This window comes from Sciurus vulgaris, assembly GCF_902686455.1.
Source record: "Sciurus vulgaris genome assembly, chromosome: 1".
Classification (NCBI taxonomy): Eukaryota; Metazoa; Chordata; class Mammalia; order Rodentia; family Sciuridae; genus Sciurus; species Sciurus vulgaris.
In genome coordinates this window covers 129915721-129941605 of record NC_136461.1, presented here as the reverse complement: position 1 = coordinate 129941605, position 25885 = coordinate 129915721, and the positions used below count along the sequence as shown (strand labels likewise).

Genomic DNA, 25885 nt, shown 5'->3' with positions numbered 1-25885 from the left:
TGAAACTGTACCTGTTGCTTTATTTAACAGTATCTTCTGACATCCTCTCCACCTTTCAACTTGGGAATTTTTCTTGTATAATTTTTCTCCTTGTTAATTTCCTCTTCCCTGTAGAAGGAAATGCTTTTTTTCCTAAGCACTCACACCCCACTCTAAAATTTTTGTTCTTCCGGACTTTCTTGTCACCATACTGTTTCCTAAGGAAATCCTATACCTAAAGCTACTTCTCATTTTTGTTATAAAATACTCTTTCCATCTCAACTCTGCAATTAGGTTATACCTAACAAAATTCCCTCCTTTATCTTTTCCCATGTGTGATTTGTGCTCGTCATTTAAAGCTCAGGATTCACATTATCTCCTCCTTGAAGTATTCTGTGACCTCCCAGGCTGACTGATATTTTCTTCCATTGTGTTCCCAAAGCACCTCTCTACTTATCTATTTTAAAGCACTTATTACTTTGAATCACAGCTCTTTGGTTATTCATTCATCCATCTGTCTACCCATTCAAAAGGAAGCGGATCCTCTGCCTTTGAGGATCTTGGTTGGGGAGATGATAACAAAAGGAACACATCATATAAAAAGAACTTTAGTTGATCATATATGGAATTCTGCCTTTTTTATGTGCCACCAACTTTTTAAGGGCCAGAAATCTATTTCATTTCTCTTAATTCTAGTACCTTCATTTGAGAAATGTTTTATTGTACATTATCTAGCTGCATGTTTCCAGAATAAATTATGTTAGTGATTCATATTGAAGACATTTCTTTTTAACCTGTTGATTCTCTACAGCTATCTTAGTGCCTACACCTTCTTTCCTTCCAAATTCTTAGGTTCCTTCCTTAATCCTTTTCTGTCATTTATTTTTTAAGGAAATTTCATTATATCATAATAAGAACACTAATCAGATCTACCATTTTAGTAATCTAGTTCTGCTGTTTTAAAACCATGACTATTCAGACGGAAATGCTTCCATGGCCCCTCAACTACAAATCAACCTGGTCTAATTGCTTTTCTACTACCAATAAAGGTCTTCCTCTATCTGTATATTCTATCAGTGTATCAAATGTAAAAGTGAGGAGCTATTCTATTAATATTTCCCTTGGTCTCATTTGGTCATTTTCAGTTGGGAAAAAAAACCAAAACTGAAACAGAAGTACACGCTGCCCATTCCTGAGTTGTTTCCATGAGGGGATCCACTGAGTTAGTCTGTGGACAGGAGTGCCCTGTATCATAAAGCCACAAAGCCACTTCCAGGACTTATGAACACTTAGAAGGAATCCAGGATGGAGTATGTAGCTCAGTGGTAGAGGGGCACTTTTTTAGCATATGCAAGAGACCTTGGACTCCATCCTAGTACTGCAAAAATAAAAATAAAAATAAAAGTGGAAGACAAAATCAAAGACTAGGGCAGCCAGCTTCAGAAAAGTGTAGATAACAAAGAATACCATTTGGGCGTGAATTTCCTTTAGGATCCTCCTGGTGGTTCTCAGCACAGGGACACACCATACCATCTGTGGGAAGACTCAGAGATAGGATAGGGAAGCTCTCTCTAGAGACTCGTAGCAAAATCAAGGGCAGGAGTAGAGGTGCAACCTGTAGGGAACCAATTGAAAGATAACCTTGGGAACATGATCTCCACCTTCCCCCAGTGTGGAAATCGTAGAGTAGACTCTGTTCTTCTAGGTTAATCCAGTGAGAATCGAGTAAAAATAGACTCCTGGATGCCTTAAAGTGCTCATGGTAATTGCTACACAACCCTAAAGAACCGTGAGTCTTTGTTGCATGTGGAAGTGGCACAGAGCCTGCAGTCTGTCCTGAAGGATTACTAAGCTTGAAGGAAGGACTGAAGGCTCACTCTCTTATGGCCATCCTCAAACAAACTAGATCTCCCAATACTACAGCCTCCTTGATTTTCTCCTACCTCTCAGACTATAACTGGTTAGTCCTTCTTGCTGTTCCCTCCTCCCTTACCCAGTCTCTAAACACTGGATTCCCAGAGGCATGTCCTTGATCCTCTTTGCTAGTGATTTCATTCACTCCGAGCTTTCAGCATATTTGCATGTAAATAAATTTACATATCCAGTTCTCCTTTCTTCGCTGAATTTCAGACTATAGAGTCATCTCCAAATGGGTCCCCAGGGAGCATCTCACACTTCATACAACCAAACTTGAAATAAAAATCTTCTAGCATAAATCAGACATGCCCACAGCCTTCCCTATAACTGTAAATGGGGAAATACAAAAGCCTCGAAGTCCTCCTTGCCTCCTCTCTTTGTACACTGTATCCAGTCTGTCCAAATATAATGATACCTCTAATTCCAAAAATAAATCTTCAGTCTGACCATTTCTCACCACCTCCACTGCCATCACCAGTGCCCTGCCTCCTGCCCCCCAGTCACCATTGCTCCCCTGAATTATTACACTTGCCTCTTCAAGGGTTTCCCTGCTCCAGTTCTTTCTCACAGTCACTCCACAAAGCAGCCAGGAACCTTCCATTTGGTTTCCCTTTTTTCAGACGAAAAGATGAAGTCTTTTTTCTGGTCTATTCTCTCTGTTCTCTCATTGCCTCTTGCCTTCCTGGGTTCCACAATCTAACCTCCCAGACTTGGATTGCCTCTGGCCTTGGTATGCCCCTCCTTGTGCCTGGAATATCATTTCCCACACAGTTGAGTATTTCATCCTCTCACCTACTTCATGTCTTTACTTAAATGCTTCCTTTTCGGCACAATCTTGCCTGACCTTTAAAATTACAAGTTCTTAGTTCTCAGCTTTCCCTATCTCCCTTCCCTATTTTTGGTTTTGGTTTTGGGTTTTTTGTTGTTGTTTTTTGGTGTGTGTGTGTGTGTGTGTATGTGTGTGTGTGTGTGTGTGTGTGTGTAAAAATCATTGTCACCTTCTGACATGCAATCTAACCATTTATTTACCTTGTTTTTAGTCTATCTCTTTCACCACAGTATATGTTTTGTGAGAACAGGAATTGTGATCTCTGACATCATTAAAAATATCCACAACACCTAAAATAGTGCCTGACACATAGTAGGTGCTAATGAAAAATATTTGAATAAGTGCATATTTGAATAAATGTGTTCTGTGTACTCTACAATAGGACACAGAAATTTACAGTTTTCGAAAGGTAACAGCTTAAAAAATAATAAAAATTTACTATAATAATTCTATAAAATAGATTTATGTTGGGAACACAATGGAATGAGTAATTTATTTTGACTGGGAGTTTGACGCGAGTTTGCAAGATAACCTCCTACTGTCACAGAGCAGACACTCTGTAGAGATGTGTTCAGTTAGGCTGAACTACAGATTCTTCAAGCAACCTGGTTCTTGACTTGCTGTGGGGATTACTTGTCTGCAGGAGGTGGATGTGGGATCAAATAAGGAAATATAGATAAGAATAGAGATGGTTCATATGAAGAACACTTCTCTTCATTGCTTTGAACTCACTTCTACTTAGCCATCTTAATAATATATCCCCACATTTTAAAAAGCAATGTAAAATCATACATTAAGAGAAGGCATATATTCTAAGGGCCACATACCTTAACTTTTTATAATTTTGTGTTTTAATGACTTAAGCTTTGATTAGCTTATTGCCATATTTAAAACAGAGATAGAGCAATTTCTGGAAAATACAGTAGGGCCAGGCCTGCAAATAGATTTTTAACCTCATTGTGCGTATTTACAATGGAAACATTCTTATAAACAATAATTTACAGAAGAGCTTTCAGAAGTCTATCCAACTAGTGTGTGAGTCACATAATAAAATGAGTTTCCTGAGCCCTTTCCTGTCTTGTGGTGCTTCCTGTGTCTTAGTAACTGTGCAGAAACCTTCACATATCTTTTGTCACTTGATCCTGAGAACCATGAAATAGGTGTTACTGCCTACATTGCCTAGACAAATGAATTCTGACTCAGAACCATGTTATTCATTGCTGTATTCCCAGAGAAGGACTTAGTCCATGTTGTGCTGCTGTAACAGAATACCCACAACTGGTTAAATTATAAACAGTTGAAGTTTATTTGCCTTATGGTTCTGAAGGCTGGGAGTCCAAGTCCAGGGATTCACATAAGGTGAGGACTTTGCACTGTGTCTTAACATCACAGAAGGCATCACATGATGAGACCAAGAGGAAAAGAGGGCCAAACTCCTTTTTGAACTAACCTATTCCTGAGATTGTGGCCTTAATCCATTCATGAGGGCAATACCCCATTACATAATCACCTCTTCGAGGCCCCACTTCTCAGTGCTTTATGATGGCAACTAAATTTCAGCCTGAGTTTTGGAAGGAAGATTCAAATTGTAGCAGGGGATAACAGTTCTATATTAATCCAAATGAGAATATGAAATTTTTAAAAATATGTGAAAAAATTTTATGTGATGAAATATTAAATTAGGACATAAACACTGACAAAATATTCTGTTCTACCCTCACTAGTGAATGGTAATGTTGGGGCACCCTGTGAATACAAACAAGACCAGCAAGGTGGCCAAACTGCCAGGGTGGATAAATGACAGACATAATGAGATCATTACATTTGGATAGATTTGGGGCACTTGTAGCTCCCTAGAAGAGGAAGCAGGTGGATCAGGGAGGGGCCGTCCCTGCCAGTTGTGTTGGTTGGGAAGAAAGAAACAGATATACCCAGAAGGGATTAGGGTTACAAGAAATAACATGTGGCACACTCAGGCTTCATTTTTAGTTGAGTGACTCTAAATCATGGACTGCCTTTAAAAGCTGTTATTTCTGATTCAGTAGGATAGTTGGCTGCTAAAACATTTAGCATATTTGTGTTCGTATGTATGTATGTATATGTATACACACACATATACACATATTTATATATGCGTGATTATAATAATACATCAAAGTAAATGATCCCTACCAATCAGTACTCATTTGACTATTTCAATACATGGTGGTCCTCCTTTTAAATATTATTCCAGTATGCTAGCAATGCCTGTCAAATAATTTATGATGTGTTTTGGTGAAGTTGAGGATAAATGGGAGCTTTCCAAATATCAAAGATTTCTTTCTCATATTTAGCAGAGATCTTGTGTATATCTAAAGGTTTCTAGATTTTTAGTTCAAACTAAAAGAGGAATTCAGATTTATGGGCCAAATCTCTGCATTAAGGTAAACATCAAGAAATTAAACCAGCATTTATGGTACTAGTTTCCAGCAGTCACATGGTCTTGAGAAAGTCTTTTATCTACATTACTTTAAAAACCCTGAAATTACTAAATTACTCATATTACTGAAATAAGTGTTTTTTTTATACGTGTGTGTGTTTTATTTTATTTTGTTTTCCTTTCCCTCTCTGGGCCTTTATCTCATGTTTGTGTGTCTCTGTCTTCTAGACTTTCTTTAGTTTGCTTTATGTCTTCATTTCTGCCACTTTTTGACTAATTCCTTCTCTCTCTCTCTCTCTCTCTCTCTCACACACACACACACACACACACACACACACACCTTCATTTCCTTCCTCTTTCCATCCTCCCTGCTTTCATTCCTTTTATTCCCTTCCATCTCACATTCTATCTACTTACCCTTGCTTCTTTTCATCTTCTCATTTTCTCTTTGCTTCAAATTTTTGGTCCAAGCATTCATACTAGAGAACAGAAGAATATCTGTGCTTTATTAATTTTTATTCATTTCAGTACTAATTAGACCTTTATGTTTCCTGATCTTCACTTAAAACCCTCCTAAATTGACTCCACTTTACCTATGTGGCCCTAGTTTGAGTGTTTCTGAAGATGACTGACCCATGGAAATAAGGATGCTCCAAACTCATCATCAGTTAATGATTTTTACTTTGTGGATAAGTGAGATCATTGTCATTAGTAAGGATGTGCCTGCCTCCTAAACAGAAATAGGACTTAGTCTTTGATAGGTTTGAATTGGTGCATAATAGAGATAATTTTTTAAGTTGTCCACAGTAACCTTTCTTCCCTTGCGTTGTCTAGCTAATTCATTTGAACCTGAGTTTAGGTACATGCATGAAATATTAATTACCTTTGGTTGTTTTCGTTCAAGAGTAACTTGAGAGCAGACTTTTAAAAAGTGCATTATACAGTCACTGTCAGTTATTCCATTCTGGCATTCCCATTCAGAAATGAGAACTGAAACTTTTTAAGCGGAGTTTCACCAATATGTGGATACTGCATATGCAAAGTGTAAAGTTTTTGCTTTAAATGAAACAATGAATAACTGTTATTCACTTTAAAGTCCAACATATGAAAAATTTATACATGAAAAGTTTCTCCTTTTCTTAGAAATGTGCATGCAAGTGTTCTGTTTCTCCATAAACTGCAGGAAGTTCTGGTGCAGTGCCTAGAAGATACATAACAGATAGTCTGTGGCCTCCAGGAAGTTTCAGGTACTATGCTACACCTGAGATATAAAGTCAGGGAGAAAATACCCAGGATGTCGATGCTCACAAAATTAACTCAGATATTCATCAAATAAAATAAGATAGGATGTTATTAAGTGATGGTATGAACAAAGCTTTCTGCATCATTCATGAGAATGATTTGAAAATATAAATACTTCTCCACTTGTAATGGAATCACATCCCAATAAACCCATAATTAATTGAAAATATTATATGTTGAAAATGCATTTAGTACTAACCCTTCTCACTTAGCAACTGTGGAGGGTAGCTTGTTCACCCTTGGGATCACATGACTGAATGAGGGCTGCAGCTGCTGTCCAGCATAAGAGAGGATCACCCTGCTTGGCAGTAGCCTGAAAAAGATCCAAAATTGAAAATTACACGTGTGGTTTCTACTGGAGAGGTTATCACTTTTGCACCACTGTAAAGTCAAACAATTATTAAGTTAAACCATCACAAACTGGGTACTGTGTATAAGTTGAAGATACTTGTATTTAAGATTTTTCTCTTATGTTTGAAATTTGGGGCATACAGTCTCTCCCAGAGCAAATCTAAGCTAATGAGGTTGATTCCTCCAGATGGAGGGACACAGTCTTACAAACCTAGCCCAGAAGGGTGGGAGGCAAAGTACCACAAGGGTATCTCTTAACACTCCCTTCTGCCCTCCACCAGATACCACCCCCTTGTACTTAAGCAGCCCCTGAATCATTCACTTTTATAATTAACCATATTTCGCAAGCATATTCTGCTAACTGAAATCTCTGACACAATTACAGTTTCAAATGATCTAAAACAGTGTGCTAGGGAAGTTGAAGGAGAGATTTCATTTATTTTTAAAACTTGGAGTGTGTGAATATAAAAAAACCGAATGTGTGTGGTCTTATATATAAAGATTAAAGCATGAGATTTTTAGCCCCATTGTTGTGGAATTTCACAACTCCCATTTTACTTTATTATTATTTTTTTGTTAGAAATACAAAAGTGAAAAGGAGAATTCAAATTACTGAAGAAGTTGTTAGTTGCTTAGTACTTAGGAAAGAGTCATTTTGAATTCAGTTCTGTGAATTTATTTAACTTCAGTTGTCAAGATGTTCTTTACTTATTTTTGTTACACATTAATTTTTAACAGGTATAATCTATCATAAAATATTCAAAAATACTAACTAAGATGATACAATGGTCTCTTAACTATTTTAAAGTATGGTTATTTTAAATATTCCTCTCTTAAATACAATAATTATTTTGGTAAAGGAAACATTTATGAACCATGTGAATTTCATCATTGTATTTCTCCATGCTTAAATGATTTGTTTAATTTTTCATTATATTTTTAGTTTTATACAGCTGTTTGACAAAATATAAGATCACATATATTTCATTATTTTATATACATAAGGGATATATTTTGAAATATTAGTGGGTAAATTAAAATAATAATAATTTACTAAAGTGAAATTTACCAGTATACACTAAATTTCTATTTGTATTTAAATTCTTTCTGAATTCCTTCAATGTCTTGATTCTGAAATCTATATGTTATCTATCTCTTACTATCTTTTTTTATAAGTTTACAATGACATATTCAACTTCTCCTTTTTTGGGGGGAAAATCCCCATAATCCATCATATTATATTTCCAAAGAAACCAGTGAACTATTTATACTTTGCATTGTGGTTTGTTAACTAAGTTCTTTCATCAATCTAGAGGCAATTAAAAGGAGTTTGACAATACGTACAACATTTAAGTAAAATGCATTTTTGTCTTTGGGTATAAATTGGAGAAAATTTATATTGTGTAGTAGGCAGTTTCCAAACTTTGGTGTTTTAAAAAACACTTTTTGTGTTTTAGTTAATGATTGAATAGTTATTCAATTAGAAAACTTTGATTCCTCTGAAGATTTAATTATCTTTAAAATTACATGGTTGTTCTGAGTTCTTGGAGATTAGAATATGGGACTGGTCACTTCATAACATTGTGTTCATTTGGCCAGTCTTCGTGTGGCCCTATTAAGATTTCTAAACTTACAGGCTACTGTTAACTTACCTCTAGCTTTTTCTGAGCTGTCTTGTAAACCTCAGTGGCAAGGGGAGCTAGGCATAGAAGCTCACATGGATCAGTAAGCTCTTGTCCCAAGAAGGGCGGGCCAGCCCCATGATCTATACATTTAATGGACTTTTCTATGTGTCTCCTGTAGGAAGGCAGTTCCCTAGATTTGTGTTTGCACTGAAGTCCAGCTTTATATGCATATACCTGGATGGAGTTCAACATTAGCAAATTTTACTGAGGATGTTACTAAGACACAGGCCTTATATTATATACAGGAGGTATACAAATAAGCAAGAAACAGTCTCTGTTCTCTTGAAGATGTTTCCAGGTTAGGGAGACAGTTATAATTCAGAGAGGTAAGTTTTATCATCAAGGTAAATGCCACATGCTATGGCAGCATAGGAGCAATGTATTGCAATGGTATTGCTAGAATAAAATCATAAAGGAGGGTATTCATCTAGCACAGAAGGGCAAGTAGAGATTTATGGGAAGACTTCTTAACTACACATAAGTATCACTTCATGATTCAGAGAAAGTTTCCTATTATTCCTCTTCTGATTTTAATTACAGTATGGTTGGTTTTTAACAGCTTGACTATTTTAAGAAAAATCACTGTTACAAATATTACATAATTAATTTATCATTCATAAAACTTAAAGGAGGAAAAAAATCATCTATTAGTTCTGGCCTTATGGGGAAAAAATCATCCCCTCTTATAAACCTGATATTATCAAATAACCTTACCAGTAGAATCCTTTGCATGACAGCAAAGCAACCATCAATGAGTAGCAACAACTTACTAGATACCAAATTTATGACATGAGTAATAGGAGAAGCTTGAATTACAGGTTTACTGTTGGGTACACTACAGCATGACAGAGCTCTATAAACAAGAGCATGGTTCCCAAAGTTTCTAAGACATAGCCAGAGAGTCTGCTCAGGAATTTCAGGTATTATCCTGGCAGAATGAACAACGGCTCCATAGTTTTCACTGCATAAAATTACATTTATTGTTTTCAGTGACCTGTTAACTCTCTTGGGAATCGTGAGGCCTTTTTCAAATGGATGCATGTGACTTGGACTTTCCCCCAGCATCCTGTCTCCTGGATTACTAAAAGTGCAATCCAAGGAGAAGGGTACAGATTGTTTATACATCCTATAGCACTGTGCACCAGGGCTGAGGCCTTCAGAAAGTAGTGACCCTTTCCTGAAATTAAAAAAAAATTAATACAGAGAGAATATAGAATTTTACCAAATGTAACATCACTTCTGGATGGAGGATGATTACTCGTCTGTCTCAATGTAAATGCTTAGCAGAAATTATTTAAGCATTTAGGTTTCTCTTGTGAGATGTGTAGTGGGAAAATATTAAAAACTCAATTTCTTAAGGTATAATATTAAGATTATGTTTTCTTTAAAAATAAGTGAGGTCTGAAAATTTCAATGAGTGGTATCTGAGATCAGTGTAAGTAAACTTTCTTACCTACTAAAACAGAAAAATGTCCAGCCCATGTGCTCCTTCTCCCACACATATAGTCTGTATCACTCCTTTGAAAGTTAATTGCATATTCTCTTGTTAGTTACTATTGTCTCATGTAGTTACTTTCTATCTCCTTAGATTATGAGCTCCTGATAAATAGAGAATGTCTCACACTTTGTTTTTTTTTATATTGATCTAATAATGTCACATATATTTGTGATTATTTTTAGGTTTTAGAATTGAATATATATTCTAATACATATTGTTAAAGACTCACCATGAATGAATATTCTAATGGAGCAATATGATAAACATATGTTCAAGAAATCTACTGTGCTGTCACATAGACCAACATGTTTTTCACCATAAAACATGACTATATATTGGCTTTCTAAATGAATTATGAATTCTGTCCTTACCACCCTGCTTAAAATGGAGTCTAGAGCGAACCCACATACTTGAGCCAAGAACACATATCCTCTAGACCTCACTTCACCCTCCCTCACCCAGGGGTCCAAAATAGAATCATATGACCAAAACAAAGACTGCAAGAGGAAGTATATCCATACTCCCCAAGGCAACCTTGTCTTTGTTAACAGAGGTCTAAAGCAAGATCCATAGTCATCAGCATATCCAGCCTCACTCAGTCCTTGCCTTCAGCTCACTAGGGCTCATCTCAACAGGCCCTTGCTACAAGTTAGGTTCCCCAGGAGACAGACTGTGGGATAGAAATTTGTGTGCACAATGTTTGAGGGGTATACTCTTGAGAACATTACAGATATAAGAGAGCCAGTTTTGGGCAGAGGAAGAAGTCAAACTTTAGTTACTGGTGAGTTATAATACCGTTGAACTGCAATGCAGGACAATTGTAATGCTATTACAGCGGAAGCTGCAGCCCATCCTGCAGAGAACTTGGTGCTGGATTGCTCTTCAGAGTTGGTCCTGCCTTAAGGCAGGGGTGAATATGGGCTGCCCCTTGGAGTACGACTTTAGGTTGAATGGCTCTCAAGCTGAGGGTGATTCCTAGAACCCATTGATTCATCCAAGGTCTGTCAGATCCTGGTGCTCTCAGCAGGTGAAGAAAGTGAATACCCTAGTCCTAAAGGGAGGAAAGGGGAGTGGCATACTGTAGTATCTGCTATAGTCTGTACCTTCACAGCTTAAATCCAGTTGTTTTGTGTCTTTATTGTCTACCTACTCTTACACCTCTTCTCTTTATCCCTGCCAAGTACTTCTGGTTTATTTGGTGGCATGACTCAGATCTTGATCACTGAAGCATTTGAGCGCCTAACCACCATGACCTTCAGATCCTCTGGGTGATGACCTACTGATTTGCTGTCAAATTTGGGCCAGGAACATGTAGGACACCCTTGGTGTGCCACTTGGATGCCAAATATATCCTTTCCTGTCCCTCAGAATCTAGTAACAGCCCTACTATTTCTAGTGATCAGCATTAGTAACTTCCGCTGGGATGGCGAATTTTTTCCTTGCCTGCTGATATCTCAGCATGAGAAGCCCAAGTGAAAGATAGAGCTTAAATTTAAGAGGACTTGTACAATGTGTCCTTCTCCCTTTGGAAACCAGGTTCTTTAGGCCCATGGAATTTAAATTTGGGAGTAGGTAATGTAAAAATCCTGCAGGTTGGTCACTGGGCATCATGGTAAATCAAATTACTTCTAATTCAACTTTCTAGTTCTATGTATTCAAATTCTTGAGGATGAAGCATTATATAATGGTCTTCTATATTACGTTCCAGGAAGGCACTTGATCTTGACAGGGTATTGCCTCTAAGCTAGTATTTCAGCCATGTCTTCTAGAGGCCCTTCCCTCACTCCATCAGGGTAGCAATTTCTGGACTGAATAGTGTTTTATACTCTTCATGGAGCTTGTGATTGTGTTCTCATGGTATTTTCCTAAGTGGGTCCCTGGGTCCAATGAATTGTGTGAGGATTTGTTTGTAGAGAAAATATTCCAGATGCCCTTACATAGTAGTACTGGCTGAGGATTTGAAGGCAGGGAAGACAGTGTCATACCCTGAATATGTCAGTTCCAGCCAAACTGAATTGCTGCCCCTCCTAGAGTAGTTAGAAGTCCAGTGGCTGATTACTTTCCTCAAGAATTGGAGGAATCATTATGTTTCTTGTGGCAGCAGATTAGACATTGGGCTGTGGAAGTAGTATATCAGTCTTAATGGGATTTTATGCTGTTGAGTCTAAGAAGTACCTCAATCCCCACCACTAATGCTACTTCATTAATAATTCTATTGTGCAAGTCCTGGGAAAGCTGAAGACACGCTATTCATTCTGTCTGATTGATAATTCAATGCCTTTTGCATGGTGTGTGCGCGCGCGTGCGCGCACGCGTGTGTGTGTGTGTGTGTGTGTGTGTGTGTGTGTGTGTGTGTGTGTACTCTCTGGCAGATGTTACCATGCATGATTAAGACCTTCACACTCCATCCTAACTCTTATAAATCCAATACCATGCCTCTGCCTCAGGCCTCCTTGTCCTGGACCTTCCAGATATACCATTCATCTCCTTATTCCTGACTGACAAGAGGCTGTTCATTTTCCCCAGGGATTCATATATTTTCTTACCTTGGCCAGTTTTTTCTCCATACAGAGTGAACAACCATACGTACCCCTGCCCTGTAGTTCTGCCCATCAGGAGGATTTCTTCTCTCTGTGCCTTTCAGAGCCCCCTTTAAGTATTGTCTTACAAATTATCTGTAAATTATACTGGGTACTGAGACACCATTTATAAACTAAGTTTATACTTTTCCTTCCTTTGAAGCTGGTATGCAGGAGTCCCATTTGTACCTCATCTGTGGCAGTTGAGGCACTACCACTACAGCCAGGAAGGTCAGAGAGCTCCTGGCTACCTGCTCAAATGGCTTATTGTTCCCTGTAGACTTGCTTCAGTCTGATCTTGGACCTTTCAACTTATGATGGATTTTTTCAGATCTGTTTGACATTATGACCTGAAGGGTCTAATAGAATTTGGTTCATGATGGTCAGCTCTGACTTCATGGTGAGGGATTTCATCTCTAGTAGGACTGTATTCCTAATAGTATTATTCTCTGCTATAAAGAGCAGAACTTGCTCCAGTACTGCAAGTCTTCATTGTGGTTCTTCCACTCAATACTAGCTATCCATCTCCCTTGTCTTTCAATGCACAGGTCAGAGAAGCATTCTCGATTGTGGAATATGCAAACCCCAGAACCTGAAGAGACCAATTTGTCAATATGCTCCTTGTCAGTGTTGGGAAATGAAAGATGCAGTAGTTTGTCCTTTTTTTGTAAATGAGCACCTGTTAGATTACTGGGCCCATAAGCACTTCATCAACTGAATCTTTGTTAGATATATGTTATACCTCTCAAATGCAGATGTCTTGCCAAGGCCTCCAAAATACTTGTCACTTCTTGTTTATCTGTTCTCTAATTCCATCAACATAAATTATTTTTTATCTTTCATTTTTGTTCTTTTTAGTTATACATGACAATAGAGTATAATTGACTAATTTATACAAACATGGAATATATCTTATTCTAATTAGGATCCCAGTCTTGTGATTGTACATGATGTAGGGATTCACTGTGATGTATTCACACATGTACATAGGAAAGTTATGTCAGAATCACTCTACCATCTTCTCTGTGCCCATTCCTCTTTCTTCCTCTCACTCCCCTTCATAACCTCTATTCTCCCTACTCCCACACTTGTTGTGTGTTAGCATCCACATTTGACCTTTGGTTTTGGGGGATTGGCTTATTTTGCCTAGCATTATAGTCTCCAGATTCATCCATTATGTGGAAAATGTCAAAGCCATTCTTTTTTATGACTGAGTAGCATTCCATTGTGTTTGTATACCACATTTTCTTTATCCATTCATCTGCATCAACATAAAGTAATAATGTGATGATCTGAAGGAGGTCTGGATTCTACTGGTCCCTTCAGAATGTGCATGACAAAAGGGCAGCAGAGTTAACACAGCAAGAATATAGAATGACTCTCTTTTCCTTATTGGCATATTAACCGCTCCAGATTCTGCTGGGATGGACAAGAACACATGTGGCATGTTAGGAACTTCAAACCATGTACAAATTGAGTATCCTTTATCCAAAATGCTTGAGACCAGAAATGTTTGGGAATTTTTTGGATCTTGGAATATTTACATATTCTAAGAATATGCAATATTGGCAGGTGGGACCCAAGTCTAAACACAAAATTCATTTGTTTTATAAATACCTTATACAGACAGCCCGAAGGTAATTTTGTACTAATGTTTAGTGCACTTAATGTTTTGATTATGACCTGACACATGAGGTCAGATGTGAAATTTTCCATTTCTAGTGGCATGTTGATTCTCAAAACGTTTCTGATTTGGGGGATTTCAGGTCTTGGATTTTCCAGTTTGGGATGCTCAACCTGTATTTGAGTCTGTGTTAATCTCCTAAGGCAAAGATCCTATATGTTAGCATAGCAGTTACAGTTGGAATTATTATTTTGAGTTTGTGGTAGTCCACTGTCAACCTCCTGAGTCACTCTTGTAGGGTTCATACTTGTGAATTATATGGAAAAATGATATAGACAAACAACCACACATCCTCTAATTTTTAAGAGTGTACTTATCTTTTCCATTCCCTCCAGAATATCATGTTTTGGATTTACTACTTGGGTCATAGGAAGGAAAAGTTTTAGAAAATTTCATTTATGATTCCCACTTTAACTTTTATGCCGCTAGCCAAGAAGCCAGTTTATTTCTGTTCCAATTATACATACAGAGACTAGGCATGCAACTGAGAGGTGGGTTTATAGACCCCAAGATACCCTCTGGAGCAGGGCTCCATTTGTGAACTGCCTTTATCTTCTGCCATAACAGACTACAGTTGCAGCTTCAGTCTTTTGGTATCAAATCAGACACAATATAACAATTCTTGAAATGCTTGCACAATCTTTTCTACCTAGAGTAATTGTTCTCCAAGTACATGGCCATAGATCTTTATGGGAAAGGCCCAGGTGGGACAATCACTGTGCAGACTTGACTTGCTGTTGTGTGGAACTCCCTTGAGGGGAACTGGCCTCTCTTTTAGTCCTTGGGTTTTGAGACTAAGAACTGCATCAGGCCCAAAGAGTTGGCAAAAGATCATGACTTTTTATTGAGTGGGTTTCCTGGCCTATGTAAGATAACCAATCCAAGGATTCCCAGTTCTCTGCCCACTTCCTTTCCTAGCGTTTGCACTGGCAGTTCTGGAAATTCTAACTAGAGTGAACTATTGTTTTTCTAGGCTTTGAAAAGCCAATCTAGCAGCATGTTAGTACCATCTCCCAGGGTCCTTGACAGAGTGTTAAATCCTGTAACATGAGAGATGGCTTCCACACTGACTTTCCCTTATCCAACTTGATGTTCCATGCCTTTGATCCAGCATCCCTGGGATCCAGCCCATATGTACTCCTTCAGCTCCTGCCATGAATATTAGCTAGATCCTGCAGCTCCTTTGGCATATAGACTATTTCTACCCTTAGCAAGCCAGATGATGTTGTGTGTTGACCTTGGTTTTTGTTCAGAAGGCAAGGAGGGGACATGGAAGCATGTATTATCTTACAAAATAGAAATTTCTGCATCATCTTTAGTGTGATGTGAGGAGAAAAGACAATTCTGGGGGCTCAGAAGGTCCAGGACACTCTTAGGATTCAATATTTTTGAGTGCAACAATAAAAAGTACCTATTCTGCTTCCAAAGGTAGGGACCATGTATATTTAGCAAATCCCAGAAAGAACATCTGACCTCTAACACTCCCAAATCTTGAGTCTTTGAGTTTTTCTTCAACATTGTAAATGGCACAGTTTCAACTATTAAACCAAAAATCTTGCAGTCATCCTTGACTCTTCATTTTCTCTTATAGCCCACCTATAATCTCTCAATAATTCCATTTCTCTTCCTTTACCAAATCAGAATCTAACTACTGTCACCACCCCCGTGGCTACCACCATAGCCCAAGTCACCCATCACCTCTTATCTGAATTATTGTAATAACCCCCTAGGCCCTTCCCTTGTTTCTGCCCTGTGACCTACAGCCTGTTCTCAACACAGAAGGCAGGGTCACCCTACTAACATGGAAATCAGTACATGTCACTCTGTCAAAATAATACAAAGTCTTCACATCTCACAGAGCCTCTAACATGATCTGTAATTCTCAGCATCATCTGAATCTATTATTCCTCTAAACCAATGTCCTGTTGTTCCCCTACTGACTTATTGTGCTTGAGCCTCTGTGCTTCCCTCAAACAAGTTGTGCACAGTATTGTCTCAAGAACTTTGCACTGGGTATTCCTTTTGCATAATATTCTGTGCCCCAATCTTTCTGCATGTGTGTTACCCTTAGCTCCTTCAGATCTTTATTAAAATTTAATCTTCTTAATGGGACTTTTCCTGATTGCCCCATGTGCTCTGGTTTGGATCTGGTTTGGATCATCCCCAAAGATCTGTGTATTAAAGACTTGATGATCAGACTTGTGCTAGTTGGAAGTGGTAGAACCTTGAAGCAGTGGGGCCTTGTAGAAGGTCATTGTTATTGGAAGTGTGCATCCCAGCCAGAAATGAAGAGTTTGGCCATAGTGCTGCCACAATATACTGTCTTGCCACAGGTTCAAAAACAATGGTCTAATCAGTCATGGACTGAAACTGCAAAAACTGTTTGCCAAAATAAACTTTTCCTCTTTTTAAGTGGACTACCTCAGGTATTTGGTTGCAGTACCTGATGTAAAGTTGACCAATGCACTATCTGAAATTCTGACCCTTTTTTATCATGCATTCCCTGTTGCCCTTTTTTTCTTTTTCTTTTTTTTATTTTACAAAGTGCTTATCTTCAAATTTTCCATTTCCTTTTTCTTTATAAAAACTCCAGAAAGAGACTTTTTTTTTTCAACCTTAGTCAATGCTTCACTTTATTTGGCAATAAATATACATTTATTGAATGAATATCTTCTTAAGTATATAAACTGAAAGTATAGGAAAGACTGTCCGTATACATGGATTGTACTGAATAACTCTTGAGTTTTGTTCTACCAAGAGGTATGCATAAGCAGTAAAAATAAGTCAGTTACAGCAATTAATAATCACTATCAAAGATATAAATTTTATTTTTTTTAAATCATGATATGGAATGTAAATGAATTCAGACTTTTTTTACTTAAAATAATTTACAAATTGGGTAATTATGCTAAATGTAACATGAATATAATTTGAGAACATATGCAAAATAAACCCTTATATAAAAAAAATCACTTCTCTTTAATCATGCTTTATTCTTCACTTAGTGAATAAACCAAAATGTAGTCTGTAAAAAAATTTTAAAATTAAATTTAAAAATTAAAAAGAAAAAAGAAAGAAAGATGTCTTTCTGTTTCTAGGTCAAAGAAAATGTTCCTCACCAGTATCTCAACATAATGGTGTGTTATCTTGTAAGAAAAAAAGTTCTTTGTAATTCTAAATCAAGTAAATTTCATCAGTGAGTTTCATTTCTGACCTCTACAAATAAGACAGATCATTTGGAAAACTTTTTATGATTGGCTGTGTTCATTCACTGAATTAAGTCATGTCTGTTTACTGAATCATTGAATACTATGATACAGCTAACTTGAAGAACAGTCTTAAATAATAATTAATAAGCCAGAATTTAGGTCCAGAGTGACTGGGTTCAATTATAAACTCCTCCATTAATGGCTGTTTGAAAATTAATAAAACAACCCCTCTAAGCTTCAGAGACAATGACCCCAACCTCAGAGTTATAAGAATTCAATGAATTGACACACATAAATAATTCAGAACACTAGTTGGCATTTTGTAAATACAGACAGACCTTTTATCTGTTGGTTCTGCATTCAAGAATTCAAACAATTTAGGATTAAAAATACCTAAAAAAAATTGCATCTGTACCAAACATGTACAGACTGTTTTTCTTACTGTTATTCCCTAAACAATACAGTCTGAAAACTGTTTATATAACATTTATAATATATTAAGTATTATAAATAATCTAGAAATGATTTTAAATATATTGAAGAATGTGAGTAGTTTATATGCAAATTATATGTCACTTTATATGAGACTTCAGAATATTGGTTTTTGGGAGGGGAGGGTTCCTTGAACCAATCTCCCACACATACCAAAGGACAACTGTGCTCCCTAACTCTTACCTGACTGATCATTAGCTCCACTGGATTACAAACCTACACTTGAGGTCTGGTCCTTTGACTTGATCTGTAAGTGCTTCTGGCAATCAAAGAAACTTGTACTTCACATTATACCATGCTGCAAATTGACCTGCTAATTAGTTTTTAAGTAACTTTTTATTGAAATGTAACACACATGCAGACAATACACAAATTATATGTGTATAGCTTTATGAATTTTTACAAGATGAGTACAATCATGCAATTACCAAAAACAAAGATATGGTCTTTATCAGCATCCCAGGATTCTGTTCGTGATAACCCCAATCACACCCTCACTAACGTAACCAGTCTCCTGGCTTTTCCCACAGAGATTAATTGTGCTCATGTGCTGGTTAGACTTTTTATGTATCTATTCTGCCGTCTTATTTCTTTCATTCAACCAAATGTTTACAAAATTTAATTGGTGTTATTCAATTGCCTTTTCCTCACAGCTGAGAGTTATTCAGGTGTTCTAATATTTCACCATGTTCTATCCATTTTACAATCAAAGGACTATGTGATAGTTCCCATTTTGGACAGCATGTTGCTGTGAACATTTTTGTGACACAACTTTTGTTGCATATAAAGACACATTTCTCAGGTGTACACTTAGAAGTGGAATTTCTGGGTCACTAGTTACATACACACTCAGCGAAGCAATTTTCCAAAGCCACCATAACAGCTTACCTACACCAGCGGTTTGTGAGTATTCCAGGTGCACCCTGGGTGTTGTCAGCCTTTTTATTTAGCCATCCTGGTGGGTATGAAAGATACCTGAAATAGAACGCCTCTTCATTTGTGTATTGGCCAAATTCCTATTGTGAGGTGACTACTCAAATCTTTACCTGTCTTTTTAAATTGGTAGGCTTTTTCTTAATTGGGAAGAATTATTTACACATTCTATAACATATACCATCATTTTTTCTGTATGCATTGCAATGACCTTCTCCCATCCAATGACTTACTTTTTCACTCTTAATGGTATTTAATAAATAGTTTTGAAGAGTTTGCACATGTAGAGTAGTGTACATCGAGGAAGAACAGAACTTAATGAAACCTTACCAACTGAACATGCTTGTATAAACTGACCAAGAAACAGGAATATCGATAAAAGGCAACTCACCACACTGGTTGGTACCTTCTGATACAAAAGTTTTGTGTAAACTAAAAAAAAAAAGTTCTGTCTAAAAACAAAAGTTTTTAATTTTAATATGATATGATTAATCAGTCTTTTCTTTCAAATTTGTGTTTTTCTTTGTAAACTTGACAAATTGTTGCCTATCTAAGCCCATGAAGATATGGCCTCACGTTTTCTTCTAGAATCTTTATTGTTTAACAGTGTTAAGTCCATAATCCTTCTGGAATCATTTGTTGTACATCCTGATCCACAGGCGATATCTTCCTTGAGCTCTATACTGGTTTTTCCTCAGTGAAGAACATTCAACTTTTTTCTCTATTAAAGGAGGTACTTTACAGTTTCTCTTTGGCTTCTCCATATTGCCAGCACCACTGCTCTTTATGTTTAGGGATCATTATTAAGTAAAATAGGTTACTTCAAAATAAGCACTGTGATACTGCTACAGTTGATCTTATAACCAAGATGGCTACTAATTGACAAATGGGCATGGGGAAGCTTATATATAGCATGGATATGCTGGACAAAGGGATTCACATCCTAAGCAAGACAGAGCAGGATGGTGCCATATTTCATTGTGTTACAATTTTAAATTTATGAATTGTTTATTTCTAGAATCTTTTGTTTAATAGTTTGGAATCCTAGTTCACTATGGGTAATGAACTATAGGAAGAAAAAACCTAATGAAGGAGGATAGCTGTATATAATGTGAGGTACAAGTCAAAACATTATTTTGAGATTGATCTAGCACCATTCACTGAAGAAACAACCCTTTCCTCAGTGACACCTTTGTCATAAATTAACCCTACAACCCTACATGTGTAGGTCAATTTCTAGACCCAAAAGATGGAACATTTATTCTGTCCCATCCATCTATTTGTTTGTGCTTACACTAATAACACCCTATCTTGAATATTATAATTTTATGATAAACTTTACTTCTAAGACTGGCAGTCTTCCAACTTTTCTTCTTCAAGATTGTCTTTACTGTTCTTGCTTCCATAAATTTCCACAGAAATTGTGGAATCAACTTGTTAATTTCTTTTTTTAAAAAAATACTGTTAGGTTTTTGATAGGGATTGTATTGAATCTAACATAAATTTGGAGAGAACTGAAATCATGCTATCCTGAGTAATTTATTCTATGACTATTTTACATCTTCATTTATTTAGGTCTTCTTTAATTTTCTCAATATCTTCTTTGCTTCATACTACAGTGTTTTATACTTCTCTTATAAGGTTTATTCCAAAGATTTCATATTTCTATGCTATTGTAATGATTTTTATTTTTTATTTTCTATGGCTTAGGGAAGTACAGTTAATTTTTTAATAGTAATATCACTAGATTTACTTCCTTACTGTAAGATTTTATCTGTAGATTCTTTTGAATTTCCCTCAAACACAATCATGTCTCTGCAAATAGTACTTGTTTCCTCTTCAGTCATTATACCTTTTTTTCTGAGTCTTCTTATTCTTAACTCTAATTCATACTTCTTGGTCCCTTTTGATGAGTCTGTGATATTCTGCTTAATTTGAATAATTCAGTAGAAATTCCTGCTATGAATTTTCCATGAAAAGTTGGAACATATAAATGATTACCTTAGGCTCAGGGTTTCATAATCTCCATTTCTTTTTCTGTATAATTCTTTTTTGAGGAGTTTGGACTATATCCATTTGTGGACCTATTCTTTTAAATTGGTTTCTTATCTTGTGATAACTTGCATTGATAATTTATTACTAGTAAAGCCTGAAGACTGTGCTTATTGAACAGAATTTGGGAATATGCAGTTCTCTTATTTGTTGTTTTCTTCCTGAAATCCGAAAGTTCAATAAATTTGTCCTAAACATGATTCCAGAACTGAATCTGGTTCTGTAAATACAGACCCGTTAAAGATATTTTAATAATATCAAAACCTGAAATATGATGTTGAAAGTATTTGGCGCACTGATAAAGTTCCCTATTGGGGGGTGGGCAGTATCTGGATGTTTAAAGCAACAGTTTGATTGAATAGAACAATAAATGCAGAGCTGAACGTATTTTTTTTCTCTTTCTTTCTCATCTACTAGAAAAATATAGATAATAGAGCTCATTTATTTCCTTAACATTTCAGAGCTCCGCAGATGGGAAAACACAACCCAGTGGAAATGATTTCTGGCAACCTTGAGAAGATATGTTAGCATTTTGTGGCATTTCTCTCAGTGACATGTAAAGCATGGCTTTCCCTCATTGCAGTGTCACAGTGAAGTGTCACAATAAAGCCAAAATAGTGTGCCCTCAGGGAAAACTCAGAAAAGGGACCATTTTCCATGCACACACAAAGGGTAATATTTATTATGAAGCCTTTCATTTTAGCTCCAAATGCTGCCTGGGCTGTGACTACTTTGCAATGGAGAAATGTACAGAATGTGAGATTTAATGCATATGCTATGTGTAAATCTAATGTAATTTATGTAAATATAAATAATATGTAGGAAGATATAATGCACTTAGGGACATACATGCATGCATACTCTGCAATGTGCCAGGATGTGAGTTGGTGAAGCTGCTGCAGAGCAACAGCATGAGGCACTGTTGATGGAGTCCAGGGAGCACTGGACTGGGAGTCAGATGGCTCCATCTTTACCTCTTTTTTGTCACTGTCAGCACAGATATTACCTCCTTTATCCTCAAACATGTGATATAGAAATTATCACCTACATTCCCTAGATGAGAAATTTGATGTTCCATTAGATTTGACCCTTTGTTGCAGATTACACAGCTAGGATTACTGAAGATATTTCATGTACCTGTAGTATCAAATGCAATGTTTTATTTTAAGCCAAACTTGTACTTTTAATAAAAGCTTACACTTGCACAGTACACTTCATCCTATACTTGCACAGTTATTATTATGACATAAATATTGAGCTCAGTTTTTATTATCATTAAAAGTCATCTTGCTAGGCACAAGGTGCACATGATTGACTAAGGCAGGAGGATAGCAAATTTGAGGCCAACCTCAGCAACTTATGGAAAGCCTGTCGCAAAATGAAAAGTAAAAATGACCAGGGGTGTAGCTCAGTGGTAAAGCACCCCTGGGTTCAATTCCCAGTACTCCTCCCAAAAAAATCATTTCATCAGGGTCAGCTACTATTTCTGTCCATTTAAGGAATTGTTGTTTACGGTTTTTTTCAGTTCATTGATGCACTACAATTATACATAATAGTAGGATTTGTTGTTACATATTTGTACATGCACACAATATTACCGTAAGGGGATTCTCTTCTTCTTCTTCTTTTTTTTTTTTTTTTTTTTTTTTGTACTGGGAATTGAGCTTGAGCCCAGGACATTTTACCCCTGAGCTACATCCCCAGTCCTTTTTTATATTGAGACAGGAACTAGCTAAGTTGTTGAGGGTCTTGCTAACATACTGAGACTGGCCTTGAACTTGGCAGTCCTCCTCCCTCCAACTCCCAGGTTGCAGGGATTACAGGTATGCACTACTGCACCCAGCTAAGGGGATTCTTAATTAGGTTTTGCAATGTTTTTCATTGCTGCAACCCAGTAAAATCTTCAGATTGTGTAATGTCCTGTATATTCACACCCAAATAATTGGGCAAGGCCTTGGGGTGAGCACCTTCCTTCTAATTAGAGAGGTCACTGTTTATCCACGTTCCAAGTGAACGAATTCTCAAATGCATACAGAATTTATCCAAATCTGTTGTCCTGATCTGGCAGCATGCGAGAGGCAACATCAGCTTTGGGAACCAGTAGACTTGAGTTCAAATATCAGCTCCATCAATTACTAAATTATTTGATTATGAGTAATACATATCCTTAAAAGAAAAATAATATTCACAACTTGTGAACATTATTATCTTGTAAGGATCAGGTAGTCCAGTCATCAAAGAAAGAACTGGTATTTTTTTCTGACTGACCAGTCCTTGTTAAACATGCCTACTATGCCTACCTCAAGGATGAATGTTTCCTGATGTCAACAAATCTCCTCCTCCTCCCCCAACTCCTCTCCTTTTTCCCACTCGTCTCCCTTCTCCTCCTCCTTCTCATCTTCCTCCTTCTTCATTGTCTTAAATTTTATTGTGGTAAGAAGATTTAATATCATATCTTCCCTCTTAACACATTTTTAAGTGTGTAATACACATTATTGTTACCCTCCATGTAACGTTATACAGCAGGTCTCTAGAGTTTATTCATCTTGTTTAACTGAAATTTTATGCCTATTGATTCTCCTCATTTCCCCCTCCCCTCAGCCTCTAGCAACCACTATTTTATTCTTTGGAGTCTATGATTTGACTATTTTGTATTCCTCATACAAGTGGAATCATAGATGTTTTTCCTCCGTTTTTGGCTTATTTCACTTAATAAAATAATTTTAATATAACAATAAATTTTCACATACCTTACCTCATCCTTGCCCCTTCTTCTTAAAAAGTGAGTCTCTTTTGACCAGGAAGGCAGGTGTGGGGTAGTTCTGTTTGTCTGGTCCCACTCTCCTTACACCATAACTGTGTAGTAGAGACCCGTGTTTTCTTCATGGGTCAGCAGACTCAGTCCATGTCCATCTCCACTTTCTGCCAAGTAGTCTTACGAAGGCATTTTTGGCTCTCAGTTATCTGGTTATATTCTCTTTTTCTCTGTCTTCTGGAAAACTTAAATTTGGCACTTGTGGTCGTTTTAAGTTTGGGTTTGTGATATTTTGTGAAAGCACATTAGTTTATTTGGGGAACTCACTCATCTCATCCTATCAGCATAATTTTTAATTCTCTAATTTTTCACCTTTATTTGAAATATTTCTGAGTCTTGAATTATCTCTTCTTCCAGAATCATTGTTTTTTCCTTTTTCCTAAAAGGAATAACATTTCCCTTCCCTTAGATGTTTTTGCATCTGCTCTTCTATGTTCTAGAATGCACATACAACCATAACCAAATTGTTTTCATGAGCAGGCCATCATCTTTGCACTGATGTTTGTGCACAGTTTAAGGTCTTTGACTGTTCAGTAATATTACTTAGAATTCAATCATCTTTTAGAGATGGAGTTAGTAATATTTTCTCTGGATTTTTTTCATTTGAAGCTCCTGCAATTTTCTTTGGAAAGCATTTAATAAATATCTCTCATAGATTTACTGTTGGCTAAACCCTCTGGTCTTCATAGATCTTGCCAAGAAAATGTTTGTCTTAACTTCATACATAGAGTGATCTGCATTAATTCTGAATGAGCTAGCTATATGTAGGAAATCTGTGTTGAAAGGGCCACCCTCAGGAGCATTTCCAAATAAAACCATGTGAGAACAGAAACAAGGATAAACTGTTGTCCATTTTTGTGAAATTCAATCTTATTTCTCCTCTTTTTATTTGTTCATTCTGTGTGCCAAATGGGTGAGAATCAAAAGGCAGAATGCTTGTGTGTGTTGGTGTGTGTGCCTGTGTGTGCGTGCGTGCATGTGAGAGAGAGAGAGAGAGAGAGAGAGAGAGAGAGAGAGAGAGAGAGGTGAGGAAGGAGGCTGGGAATGGGTTGAGTGAATGTTCATAGCTTGTCCCCTCACTCACTGGCCCCTTCATTCAAGTCCTAGCCCAAGACCTGTGGCATCTCCTATTCAGGGCACAATTGTGGCAGAGATAAGCAGTTTCTGCGGCAAATAACAATTTGAAAAATCTTGTGATTTATCCATACTGGATGCATGTTTTTATCTGGTAGTATATTTTTCACATTAGCTGTTTCCTAGGATTAGCAAACCAGTGCAAATCTTGTTTCATCCCTCTCTGGGTATTTAGTGTAGCGCCAAGCAAAGCACAGATTAACATATGCTTACTTAGGATTAAAGATGATTTTTTTCAAAAAATGTCTTCTGATAGACAGTAAAATAGAATACACACAGTTCAGTGGATTCCACAGACGGGCTGTTTATGTTAGTGCCAACAGCTAACCCTAAACCTCCAATCCCAAGTTTCCAAAGGCTTTGGGTAAAGCCAAATTCCACATACTAGCAAATGCTATTTTATCATGTTCTTAATTTGCCCCACTCACTACAGTGTTGCATACGATTGTTCCATGGCGAAGAAGAGGAGAGCTGATGAGCAGGCTTTGGGTGTCCCAGTCAACAAAAGGAAATCCCTGCTAATGAAGCCCCGACACTACAGCCCAAACGTGGACTGCAAAGGGGACCCAGACGACAGGACCGAGGATGATGGTCTCTCTGAAACAAACGATCGTGCTGCTACAGGTAGCAAGGGACAGTGGCCCTGATTTTATCTATTCCTTGGCATCAAAGATTCAGTCGTAATTTATGTAGAACTTATGGTTGGTGTGGTTATAAAAGTATAATTGGCATTTGGAAGAAAAACCAAACATTGATTTCATTCAGGATTCACTTCTTGAGGATCCATTTTTTTAATTAGTACCTATAGGGTTTGTAGACAAACAGCATAGTTCTTGCCCTGAGTTCCTTCAAAAGCACTGGACTGGGCTCTGACTTCTTTTGAAGAAAATAAAAGCCTTAAATGTGAAGTGTATTTTTTGTATGTAATATAATGAGTGTCTAATTACTGAAAGACTCCTTCAAATTACAGGGCTTATTTAAGCCTTAAAATACCTTTTTAATGATCA

At 37.0% G+C, this 25885-nt stretch overlaps 1 protein-coding gene across 4 annotated transcripts in view; it reads left to right on the top strand.

Annotated features, from left to right (window-relative positions):
* The window catches only part of ST18 (ST18 C2H2C-type zinc finger transcription factor), a 359234-nt gene that overhangs the window by 271993 nt on the left and 61356 nt on the right, over positions 1-25885 (top strand). For 3 of the 4 annotated variants that reach the window (XM_079136474.1, XM_079136475.1, XM_079136473.1), the window contains exon 5: positions 25312-25502. The exons of the other annotated variant lie outside the window; for it this stretch is intronic. In XM_079136474.1, coding sequence (XP_078992600.1) covers positions 25312-25502 — 191 coding nt within the window. The remainder of the gene's footprint in view (positions 1-25311; positions 25503-25885) is intronic. 4 annotated transcript variants of the gene reach the window in all.